Source organism: Schistocerca americana, chromosome 4 (genome assembly GCF_021461395.2).
Source record: "Schistocerca americana isolate TAMUIC-IGC-003095 chromosome 4, iqSchAmer2.1, whole genome shotgun sequence".
NCBI classification, from domain to species: domain Eukaryota; kingdom Metazoa; phylum Arthropoda; class Insecta; order Orthoptera; family Acrididae; genus Schistocerca; species Schistocerca americana.
In genome coordinates, this window is record NC_060122.1 from 313,764,891 (window position 1) to 313,778,527 (window position 13,637).

The following is a 13,637-nucleotide window of genomic DNA, read 5'->3' on the forward strand; positions in this document are numbered from 1 at the left end:
ACAAGCTACTATGAAGGCTAGATGATTGGGGCCGACGGAAAAAGAGTAAGTATAGCACACGCCACCAGCATACCACACATATGGTGCTGCAAAGGAAACTTGGTCCAGCTACATTGCCAGACGGGCAACACTTCACGACACACTGCATAACAGGTGACGTAACCTAATGTGCATTTTTTAATATCCAATGCTGGTACTCGTATCTATGAATTGGTGCAACAACTGTTTCTGTGAGAAAACTCATATGTGTTGGTTTATGCCGAAGTGAAGGACAAATGACTGAATATTTTGAAAGTAAGATTCTATTGGCAGCGTACGCCGCAAGTTTCATAGGGCATATTTCGGGGAATGGGTAGCTATACTCCAACGTTTCACTAGGGATTATAAGTTAAAGCAGGGAAATCACGGCAGTAATGTTGCTTATGCCGATACACTGTTTAGGAATGTGCTTACTGTTAATGCACTAGACGCAGGGATGCGAAAAGACGTTAGGCAAGCTGGAAAAATCTTTGTCTGTTATTTAGATTTTCAACAAACAAAGGAAACAGAGTAGGCTTTCCCTCGCGGAGTAACGAGGTTCTTAAGACAGACTTTCATAGTGCCAACAAATCTCTCACTTGTGATGATAGACAGAAGGTAGAACCCACCAAACTGTATGGGGTAGTTCCATCTTTCCAAAGGTCAACAAGTTGAAATTTGTTGGAAATTAGCCATCCAAAGCGAAGTTTCGTATTCGGTGCTTCGTTACTCATGATAGACTGTGATGTTATGACAAAAATATGAAGTGTTTACATTGTCGAAAAGAGAGGAAAAAGTCAGTGGTTTTTCTACAGAACCAACGTCACCCTGTCATGTACTCTACTTGCATGGGTGACTAGATAGATGGATGGCTGCATAGAAGATGACGTCGAAGACAGTATTCGTATTATCATTTCTCTAGGTACTAAAGCGGTTTTCGACGATGTTGATTCAATTGACGAAATGCGCGATTTCAAATTGAGACAATAAATAGTGCTACTAATAACTTTATTGGCTCTCCACGGCTGGTCGAATTTCAAGGCTGCGAGTTATACTGATCAGCCGATCAAAACGAAAGGTCATAGTATAGTGATTACCCTATATAAAAACAAACATTTGCTGGCAATGCTGCTGCTGACGCCATCACAAACACCGACCAAAATAATGGGAGTTAATATTTTTCAGCAACTGGGTTTCACGGTTCATAATGCGGCAAAACATATCCATGTACATAACTCTATGGCCGGCACCACACTCATCACTAAAATCTAACTTTCCTTAGTCACAGGAAATGAAACGCTGGATTCGACTCCATATCCTCTACACTGGACTACTTCTGGGAACTGATTGGCTTATTGTTGTGGATGCGCACACTATCTATCCTTACGTCGAAAGGCTGAGCAGGACAGGGAATCCCAAACGGTCTGCATCCCGAAACAGGTCTTCAGAGCGAAATGTCTCCCAACAGCTAATGTTACAGATAATGGCGCCCAGTTCACTGCTTAAAAATTTGAGTTTCTCTGCACTACTCAAGGAATTCAGCATATTCGTAGCATGCCATTTCGTCCAGAGTCAAAATGGTTCCTGGAACACTTCGTTTGGACTTTCAAGGCTCAAAATAAAACTCACTGCTGAATACAATTAAGAGACGGGCTTGATGGTGATTGCTTCTCTTTACAGTAGTTTTTCCCATAAGGACACATCTACCATGAACATGCTTAATAGACGGAAAATGAAGACCATTATTTTTCTTACTGCACCTCATCCTTGGAGTAGCACCATTACCAGTGGCTTCGGAAGAATGCTTTTGAGGTGGTTGCCAATGTGTCCTACTCTAAGATATGGTATGGAAGGAGAAGTGGTATACTGGGGCTGTGGTCTGTCGCCTGTGTAGTGTGATGTATGTCACACTGATGGCAGGAGAGGATATATGACACAAACATGTGGATCAGTTCCAACCACGACTTGATACTTTGTCTCATTCCAGGAATTACAGGCCTGTTTCAGGTGGGGACTCTTCTACCTTGTAAACGAAGGGGAAACCACAGAATCAGAGCAGCCTACCAGCACAGATGCCCTGCCACCACCAGAACTGATAGACTCAGAACCCAGCTGTGATGGTGCGAAGGCCAGGATGGAGGTGGACCTCATTCAGCAACGACAGCAGCATCCGAAAAAGAAGAAGCTTCGTCTCTACCCCTTGGACGTGGCGGGATGTGTGCCACATGTCACAACCCCTGTCACATGAGGGTCTGGCCTTCATCAAGGTAAAGCCAAAGTAGTGAGAACTTTAACAGTCTTTCTCAGACTGTGCTAGAGGCAGATGTAGTGTTTTGCACGTCTGCGTCATGTGCTGTAATACTGCAGATAGATGACATCACTCTGCCCGAGAAACCAATGACTGGAAGTGTGATACCACTCAGCAGCTGCAACTATTCACACAGATTCCTAGTATCAATCTGCGCGGCTATTTTATACTAGTGCTCCAGAGCGTTAGCAGCAGTCTTGTCTTGTCTTTGAATCAGCATTCTACAATCTTCATCAGATGTCATCACTCAGTAGGTACATCAGTCGTTGCAGCCGTAACAGCTCGCTGACGTCCTTAACGGACTTAGCTCTGGACAGTATTATTTCTGGAGAGTGACTATACTGTGTATCGCACTAAGTCTCAGCCATAACAGATTCAGACTAATGTCGTACCTAAACTGGATGTTATGGTTTTGTCTTGTTATAATAAAACAGACTTAATTAACATTGTACTAATCATGTGACAGTGGAGTTCGACTACTGGACAGTTGCGCAGTTACTGCTATTGAACAATCATCTTGTTGAAATTCACTTGATTTCCTTTTCTATCCTTTCCTTTGACAGATGTTGCACCCGCTCCGCGTTATTTCCGATAGGTATCTGTCTAATTAATTAAATAGTTGTCTGCCTTACAAGTATTTTATACCCAAGGAATTCGAAAATTTATATTCGTGAGAACATTCCCATAGGTGACGATACCTGATCGTACAGGAACTTTTCGCAGGACACCTGTTACTTTAGTTTTCGCGTTAAAATCAATTTCAAAGGTGTAATCAGAAATTGTCTGGTACTGCTTTGACCATCCATTTAAAATTTAGTCTCACTTTCTTGAACTCTAACTTGATCTTCAGCCTAGAGTCTTAACATATTTATAGTTTTCGAACTGTATATTGAGAGGGAAGCTATCTTCAGTCCAGGATGTTACATCATTAGCGATGTAGATGTTAAATTGCGATTGGCACCTGCCACATTCCTACATTGCTCAAATATTCGTATTTATACACGGCGTATCCGTCCTAAGAGTTGTCAGGCATATTTTCGCCAGTCTTTCGGTAGATATTTGCAACTGCGTTTTTGCAGTGTGTAGGTACAGTCTTCAAAAACAAATATTACATATCAAATGTTTCATACGACACCTAATGCCAACTGCGAACGTGACAGTTTGACATCTCAGGAGAATATCAGGGAGGGGGGCGGGATGATATAAGATTTGATACCCCAAAGAAGCAGCACGTGTGACTTTATCATGTGGGGCGTTGTCATGCAGTATAAACAGCCCCTCAGACAGCTTCCGCGGCACTTCATTTTGACGATCTCCTGTAACCTCGTCAGGAGACTGCGGAAGCATGCTCGTATGACGATGTGGCCCTTACAAGCATAATGTGTTAGCGTCAATCATGACAGTCCCAAAAAATACTGAATTTCAGATTGCCCAGTGAGAGTAGTGATGAATCCACGTCGTTCTACTTTTTTGGTTGGTTTCTTTGTCTCCTTGTCACGGTGTTTCGTCCAGCACTCATACATGGTGATTAAAAGAAGGAAGGAACGTCCCGTTGAAAAGAAGTAAGGAAGATTAGAGTTTAAAGACCCGCTGAGGGCGCAGTCTTTAGACACGAAGCACAAGCTCGGCTTATGAAACGATGGGGAAGGAAATCACCCGTGATCTCTTCAAAGACACCATCTCGTGTCCCTTCGGTAACAAGGTAGTTACAGACGGATCTCAAGCTCTGATTAACGAAGAATGAGGAAGGAAATCGGCTGTGCCCTTTCAAAGGAACCATCGCGGCAATAGCCTTAAGTGATGTAAGGAAATCAGGGTCCAAGAATACAGAGTCTCTTGGCGGTAACATTGAATAAAAAGTTCTCCGGTTTCCAGCCGCGTCATATGATTAACATTACACAAGCTTTCGGCCAAGCACGCCTTGGCGATGGAAAAGTGGTTGGCAATGACCAAGGAGTGCTTGGCGGAAGGCTCGTGTAATTTTAATCACTTGAATCGGCTGAAAACTCGAGAACTTTTTATTCCAAATCAGGATGGCCGGGCGGGGTTTGAACCGTTGTGCTCACGAATGTGAGTTCAGGGTGCTAATCTCTACGCTACCTCCTCTCTGTAGCCATGGTGAATAGCCAGCTAAAGAAGTAATCTGGATTGTTGTGACAATGTTGCCACGTTTACGCTCGTGCCTCAGTTCGGCGCGCTTTTTCTATTGGAAACCGCATACTCTAGCGAGCGGCGACCCTTTTCATGTTCAAAACCCCGTGCGAGATGTTGAAAACTGATTCATGACTGCGTTTCACTTTTTACACTGTCGCCTTGATTGTAATACGCAGAACTTCGAGCAGCAGGCCTCCAAATTTCTTGTGATTCACAAGAGTTGGTATGACTCTTCGTTTCTCGTCATCCCAAATTGTTTGACCAGATTATAAACGCCTACGCCTCCTAACGCTTGTGTCATATAACTATGCTTTTTCACAGTAAAATCCATCATTTCACTTTGGTCTTGTTGCGGCGTTCTCCCTCTCAGAATATCAGAAAACTGATCACCACACGACACTCCTCTTCATCAATGGCGTGCGCCATTTCGTTTTGGACCCTTTGATGGCATGCAACGAAACCGCGGCGCAGGCATGTCGATGTATACGAAAACTGTAGGGCATGTATCTGAAAGCAGTCAAAAACTTAACAACATAACTATAATTTTTGGGAGGCACTTAAAACCATATGACCAGCAATCGCACAATAGCAACGGAGCAGCGGGACGAGTGTTCTCTTAGTGCTCTCCCTCGTAGATTAACTGCGCTTCATAAGTGTGGTATCTTCTACCCCACAAGATTATACAATCGATCGAGCCAAGGGACGACCGGTTAATCAAACAATATCGGACCTATCGTTTTCTTCCGTAACGTTATACAACATTTCGTTGTTTCAGAACGCAGATCGAAATCTTCCTCCTTGTCCTAATCATCTGGAGGTTGTCCTGCACTTTGCAACATTTTTCTTAAGACGTTGGCCTTGCCACCCGTCTGCCCATAAATTGCATGGAAAGGGAAGGAACACCTATTATAAAGTGTCTGGGTGGGTAGTAGAAAGTAATGACCATGTGGTGTGTAATGCTATATTTCCCTATCTTCTTATTTTCACCTAGGGGAAGGAAGGATGGAGGGAGAGAGAAAGACAGACAGACAGAATTATAGAAAACACGTTAGTAGTTAAATTGGGTAGACGCGCATAATGCCTACACTACACTTGTTCGTCCGCTCCTGGAGTACTGCTGCAGGGTGTGGCATCCGTATCGAATAGTATTGATAGAGGACACTTCGAAATTAAAAGAAGTGCATCTATTTTTGTATTAACGCGAAATAGGGGTAATCATTAATAAGAAGTTTTCCGTTGCGGCGAGATCTTTTCACGAAATTTCCGGATGCCAAAATATTTTGTTGACACCCACCTACAAGGTGATTACATCATCATACTACAATAAGAGAAATCAAAGCTCAGGCGGGTTAATTTAATTGTTCGTTGTACCTGCGCGGTTTTTCCGGAGCAGAACTGTGGACAATTAGTCTGAAGGTGGTTCCATGAAACCCTCAGCCAAACACTTAATCGTGAATTTCTGAGTGTTCATGCACATTTAGATGTAGATACAGATTGGAGAACGTGTAATAACATACGAATGAATCTGTTAGCAAAGCATATTGAGTGGCAAACACCACACCTATTATTACGAGAAACTGTCGTTAAGGAAACTTTAGGGATGATTTTAAATCTGTGGTAGATAACGCTTGGTTTTCCTAGATAGTTCTCGGATGTATCATCAAAAAAATTCTTATACTTAAAACGGGCTATTCTCCGTCTGTAAAATCCTTTATACCAGCAAGGTAAAAAACAGCGATTTTGACAGTGTAGTGAAAGCTACAAGTAAATGGTCGAATAATTACATTGCAAATTGTAGGTTCTTCGACAGTATGCAAAAGATGTGTTTAACGCCAAACTTCATGTGAAATGTATTTGTTCCATTTTTGTTAAAACTGCTATGGATACTTACGCAGCAACGGCAGTGTCAAAGATCTGGCTGCCAGGACATCTGTACATTTCCGGGACGATTTCGTCTTCCTGCTTCACGCAAATGTAGTAGATGGCGGGGTTCTCTGGAACAATACCAATCTGCCCCGGCTGAGAGCAAGGCACAACAGGGCCTTCCGTGCACACTCGGTCGGATTTCGTCAGGCTGGCAACATAAAGCGAGTTTTGTCTGAGAAGTCTTGCAGACGGATTAATATCAGAAGCAAAACTAAAGAGGTTGTGAGAAAGCTGTTAGCTTTAGGTAAAGCGAAAATGGTAAGAAATGCAACATTATATTGCAAAATATGTAACACTTGCCAAGGATTTTGATGTTGTTAAAATGGATATCACTACGTCGTTATCAAATCAAAGCGTTGATTGAATTGAAGTAGCCCAAAAGTTGGCATACTGTTTCGCTACATACGCTTCTGTAGGGAGCTAGTTGGTTTCAATGATTCACTGATAAAAAGTGAATGCTTTTTCTGCATGACGATTCTAGTCAATTTCTTGAACATACTTCACGGAAAGGAGGCGTATATGTACAGCTTATATGAACAGCCATCCTATGAACTATGGACCTTGCCGTTGGTGGGGAGGCTTGCGTGCCTCAGCGATACAGATAGCCGTACCGTAGTTGCAACCACAACGGAGGAGTATCTGTTGAGAGGCCAGAGAAACGTGTGGAACTGAAGAGGGCAGTAGCCTTTTCAATAGCTGCAGGGGCTACAGTCTGGATGATTGACTGATCTGGCCTTGTAACATCAACCAAAACGGCCTTGCTGTTGTGGTACTGTAACGACTGAAAGCAAGGGGAAACTACAGAATTAATTCTTCCCGAGGACATGCAGCTTTACTGCATGGTTAAATGATGATGACGTCCTCTTGGGTATAATATTCCGGAGGTAAATTATTCCCCCATTCGGATCTCCGGTCGGGGACTTCTCGGGATGTCGTCATCAGGAGAAAAAGAACTGGCGTTCAGCGGATCGGAGCGTGGAATGTAAGATCCCTTCATTGTGCAGGTGGGTTAGAAAATTTAAAAAGGAAAATGGACAGGTTAAAGTTAGATAATGTGGGAAAAAGTGAAGTTCGGTGGCAGGAGGAACAACACTCCTGGTCAGTTGAATATAGGGTTACAGTTACAAGATCAAATATGGGTGATGCGAGAGCAGGTTCAATAATCAACCAAAAAATAGAAACGCGAATAAGTTGCTACGAAAAGCATATTGAACGCATTATTGTAACCAAGATAGACACGAAGCCCACTCCTACCACAGTAGAACATGTTTACATACTTCACGGAAAGGAGGCGTAAATGTACAGTTTACATGAATAGCCTCCCCCCCACCCCCATCCCCATGAACCATGGTGAAGAAGATGATGAAGAGAGTGAAGAAATGTATGAAGAGATAAAAGAAATCGTTCAGATAGTTAATGGAAACGAAAATTTAATAGTCATGGAAGACTGGAATTCGATAGCAGGAAAAGGAAGAGAAAGAAAAGTAGTAGGTGAATATGGAATGAAAGAGGAAGCCGCCTTCTAGAATTTTGTCCAGAGCGTAAGTTAATCATCGCTAACACTTGGTTTAAGAATCATGAAAGAAGGTTGTATACGTGGAAGAGGCCTGGAGACACCGGAATGTTTCAGATTGGTAAGACAGAGGTTCAGAAATTAGGTTTAAAATTGTAAGACATTTGCAGGGGCAGAGGTGGGCTCTGGCCACAATGTATTCGTTATCAACTGCAGATTAAAACTGAAGAAACTACAAAAAGAAAGAAATTTGAGAATATTGTATATGGATAAATTGAAAGATCTAGACGTTGTACAGACTTTCAGAAGGTATATTCGGGAACGATTGAGAAGAATATGGGAAAGGAATGCAGTACAAGAAGAACAGGTAGCTTTGAGAGATGAAATAGTGAAGGCACCAGAGGATCTAGTGGGTAGAAAGACGAGGGCTAGTAGAAATCCTAGGGTGACACAAGAGATATTGAATTTAATCGATGAAAGGAGAAAATGTAAAAATGCAATAACTGAAACAGGGGAAATGGAATACAAACGCCTAAAAAATGAGATCGACAGGAAGTGAAAAATGACTAAACAGGAATGGAAAGAGGACGAATGTAAGAATGTAGAAGCAAGTATCACTAGGCTTAAGATAGATGCTGCTTACAGGAAAATTAAAGAGACCTTTGGAAGAAAGAAAACCACCTGTATGAATATCAAGAGCTCAGATGGAAAACCAGTACTACGCAAAGAAGGCAAAACAAAAAGGTGGAAGGAGTACATAGAGAATCTGTACAAGGGAGATGTATTTGAGGGCAATATTATGGAAATGGAAGAGGACGTAGATGAAAATGCGAAGGGCGATGTGATACTGCGTGAAGAATTTGACTCAGCACTGAAAGACTTACGTCGAAACAAGGTCTTGCAAGTAGACAACATTCCGTTAGAGCTACTGATAGCCTTGGGAGAGCAAGCCATGACAAAACTCTTCCATCTGGTGAGCAAGACGTATGAGACAGGTGAAATTCCATCACACTTCAAGAAAAATACAATAATTCAAATTTCAAAGAAAGCAGGTGCTGACAGGTGTGTAAACTACCGTCCTATCAGTTTAATAGGTCATGGCTGCAAAATACTAACACGAATCCCTTACGGAAGAATGGAAAAAATGGTAGGAGCCGACGACGGGGAAGATCAGTTTGGGTTCCGAAGAAAGGTAGGTATATGCGAGACAATATTGACCCTACGATGTCTCATGGAAGACAGGTTAATGAAAGGCAAACATACGTTTGTAACATAGACTTAGAGAAAGTTTTGACAATGTTGACTGGAATACTGTCTTTCAAATTTTAAAGGTGACAGCGGTAAAACACTGGGAGCGAAAGGCTGTTTACAACTTGAACAGAAACCAGATGGCAGTTATAAGAGTAGATTGGCACAAAAGGGAAGCAGTGGTGGAGGGGGGACTGAGACAGGGCTGTAGCCTATACCCGATGTTATTCCATCTGTATACTGAGCAAGCAGTAAAGAAAACAAATGAAACATTAGGAGTAGGAGTTAAAGTCCAGAGAGAAGAAATAAAAACTTTGAGGTTTGTTGATGACATTGTAATTCTTTCAGAGACAGGAAAGTACTTAGAAGAGCAGTTGAGCGTAATGGCCAGTGTCTTGAAAGTAGGATACAGCGTGAACATCAACAAAAGCAAAACGAGGATAATGTAATGTAGTCGTATTAAATTAGGTGATGTTGAGGAATTAGATTAGGAAATGAGATACTTAAAGTAGTGGATGGGTTTTGTTATTTTGGATGCAAAGTAATTGATGATGGTCGAAGTAAAGAAGATATAAAGTGTAGGATGGCAATGGCAGGAAAAGCGTTTCTGAAGAAGAGAAATTTGTTAACATCGAGTATAGGCTTAATTGTCAGGAAGTCATTGCTGAAAGTATTTGTACGGAGTGTAGCCATGTGTAGAAGTGAAACATGGACAATGAGCAGTCTAAACAAGAAAAGAGTAGAAGCCTTTGATATGTTCTGCTACAGAAAAATGCTGAAGATGAGATGGGTAGATGACGCAACTAATGAGGAGGTACTAAATAGAATTGGGGAGAAGAGAAATTTGTGATAAAACCTGACTAGAAAAAGGGATCGGTTGGTAGAACACATTCTGGGGCATAATGGGATCACCAATTTAGTACTGGAAGGAAGCGTATGGGTTAAAAATCATAGAGACCAAGAGATGAATACAGTAAACAGATTCAGAAGGACTTAGGTTGCAGTAATTACTCGGAGATGAAGAGGCTTGAACAGGACAGAGTAGCATGGAGAGCTGCATCAAACCAGTCTATACGCTGAACACCACAATAACAACATTTGAACAACTTAATCAATAGATAAAGGTTGTTTTAAATTCTTTGTAACAAAAGTCTATGGTTGAAAAATCAAGTCATGGCAAAAATTTTTGTCATGAACGGAATGTTAGCTGACGCTTCCTGACAACGCCTGGCCTCGTTTTACTGAAATCGCCGGCCGTGAGACAACGAGATTTCGCCGAACTAGCAAAGTCTAGTATCCAGGTCTGCTGCCTATCCAGTAAATTGGCACAGTAGTTTTTAACAAGAAAAGGTCAGTAATCATCGTATATAAGGGGGACAATATATTTTCGAAGCTCGGCCTAGCACAGTGGTCGTCGAGGCCCGAACCAAGTATTCGGGCTGCCCGGAATTCTCCACTCATATTTTATGATAATATCCGTCTAGCAACCAACAGCTGAATCCAAAAACGTCAACTAACAGCAAGGGATTCTTAAGAGTGCAGTTCCTGCTCAGTAACAAACAAAATTATAGAAGTAGTAACATTTTAAGACATTGTCATTTTCAAATTCGGTACATATTTTTAGAAAGGAATACAAAATTAAAGTAAGGGTGCTGTAATATCGCAAAGAGTAGAAGAAAATTGATATTCAAAACATTTAGCAAAAGCAACTGAATAACATGTGCTAAACCAATACTAAATTTCTGGAGATAAAGAATCAGTAAGTCGAAACTGGTAAAACTAAGCTAAACTCCTCACGAACAGGTCATGAAGACCCTATGGTACCGACCGACCGCCGTGTCATCCTCAGACCACAGGCGTCACTGGGTGGGGCATGTGGCCAGCACAACGCTCTCCCGGCCGTATGTCAGTTTCCGAGATCGGAGCCGCTACTTCTCAGTCAAGTAGCTTCTCAGTTTGCCTCACAAGGGCTGAGTGCACCCCGCTTGCCAATAGCGCTCGGCAGACTGGATGGTCACCTATGAAACTGGTAAAGCGTAATAAAATATATTTGAAACTGATGAGTGAATTTTATTCTGAAAAATATATGCCAAATTTGCTAAAAATTACAGTCCTGAATAAAATAATAAACCTTTATATGTATTCACTCCCTGACAAAGAAAGCGAAGCATCCAGAAGACATGGTCAGACGTCAATGTGACCTCGTACATGTACACACCATTGACGGGTGTGAAACGATTAGAGTTGCAGTTCCTTGTGGCAGGTAGAATGACTAACAGGGCGCATTAGATTTGTTTGTGTTTGGCGTTGTTATCAGTCCTCGTAGTGTATACAGGCTGGTCAGAAAAAGTCTGAAAAGCTTGTAAGTCAATTAATTAGTTTCATGTTCCATGGATCTTAGTCCACGAAAATCGTAATCATGTGAGACGAGTCATTTCACATTCGCATTGCAAATTAATCTGTAGATATGGATGCATGCTGAACATTTCTGAAGTTCCGTACAAAAACGAAAGAAGATATACAGATGCAAGTTACTGCTTCCTACCCAACACCTTTTACACACTACAGTAAGAGAAATTTTTCTACCGAACAGAAGGAGCTGTCAAGGACAAACATTCTCAGTTTGTTTTCAAATTTTACTCTGCTTTTACACTTCTATATCGCTGGTAAATGATCAAAATTTTTCTTTCGGCATTTCGAACCCCTTCTTGTGTTAAAGACAATCTTAATGTGGAGTAATGAATGTTAGTTTTCCTTCTGGTACTGTAATTACATATATCATTGTTCCTTTTGAACTGTACCGTCGTAGTGGATTATTTACAACCAAATTCATGAAGGAATGAATATACGATGAAGCTGTAGTCAGAAGGCCCAACTACTTAAGTAGATGTCTACAAGATGATCGCGGGTGAGCACCATATATTACTCTTACAGAACGTTTTTGAGCGACAAATACTTCCTTTCTTAAAGATGAGTTACCCCAGAACATTATTTCATATGACTTTATTGATATGCAGTATATACCAACATACTGATTTTCTCTCCCCAAGTTTTGCAATGATTCTAAGTGTAAATGTGGCTGAACTAAGTTGTTTTAGAGTTCTAAAACGTGCCATTTCCAGTTTAAATTCTCACATATGAATTTTGAAGTTTCCATCCTATTTCTTATTTCCTTATCATATTTTATCACACTTATCGTTGGTGTAATTCCCCTAGATGTGCAAAAATGAATATGCTGTGTCTTTTTAAAATTAAGAGTGAGACCACCCGCAGAAAATCACTCAGTGATACTTTTAAGAGCGTTGTTTACCATTTCTTATGTTTCTGTAGGCATTCCTCGATTGATTACAGTGTTAGTATCACCTGCAAAAATAACTAATTCTGCTTGTTGTATGCTGGATGGAAGTTCGATTACACATATGAGGAATAATAGTGGACCTAAGATTTAGTCTTGGGGAACCTCATAGGTGATTGCTTCCCAATCAGAATTGCGTCCCCGGACTATATTGGTTTAATTACGAAGTACAACTTTCTGCATTATTTTTGTTAGTTATGACATTTTCTTTTTATTGACTATACTATTAACCGTATAAAACTTCAGTTTATCTAGGAGAATAGTGTGATTCACACAGACAAATACGTTAGATTGGTCGCAAAAAATACCGACCTGCGCCGTCTTATTATTTATTGCTTATAAAATATGGCGAATGAACATGTAAATGGCATTCTCAGTAGAGTAACTCTTCTGCAACCAGATTTTATTTTTGGCAGCGAGCTATGGTCTTTTAATACGGAAACCATTCGAAAACCATGGATCAATGGAAACGGGAATTTTGGTAATTACCAGGAAAGATCGAAAAACAAATTAATCGGTAATCGTACTGGATTGCAAAGTACAGCAATGACCGAAATAAAAATGAATTGAAAGAGAGCAGGACCAACAATCGGGGAAATAGATAATGGAAGAAGTAGCGAAGCTCTTTGCTGGATTCCAAAGATTAATAAAAGACCGACACGATGACTAAATGTATAGATGACATTGTAGATATGCTGTAACAACATGGACGCACATGAGTGAAGACTGTGTTGAGGAGAGAAGTCTAGTGGAGACTTTTACCCAACAGACCACGTAAAATGGTTGATGACAATGATGACGAGTATTGCCTTAAAACAAGTAACCAGGAAACAATGTATATCCGTCAATAATTATAGAAGGAGCGCATCTTCCGGCTGTGCATACTAAATTGTTCACGAGTGTTCATTAGTGGTATATACCGAGAAAATTTCCAAAACAGGCTCCTGTAAGAAGGCTTTTTCTTAGATGTTTTCTGTAATGTCGCCCATTTTTGAGCGAAATATGTAATCTTATCAAATGAAATGAAAGAAGACATAATGCGATTCCGACGAGATGTTACACAAAGTATATCGTTAGCCAACGGAGTCACACAAAATTCTACATCTGTATACAAA

At 41.0% G+C, this 13,637-nt stretch overlaps 1 protein-coding gene across 1 annotated transcript in view; it reads right to left on the reverse strand.

Moving 5' to 3' along the window:
- The window catches only part of LOC124613444, a 61,489-nt gene that overhangs the window by 19,523 nt on the left and 28,329 nt on the right, over positions 1 to 13,637 (reverse strand). The window contains exon 4 of the mRNA XM_047142146.1: positions 6,372 to 6,554. Within this exon, the coding sequence (XP_046998102.1) occupies positions 6,372 to 6,554 (183 nt within the window). The remainder of the gene's footprint in view (positions 1 to 6,371; positions 6,555 to 13,637) is intronic.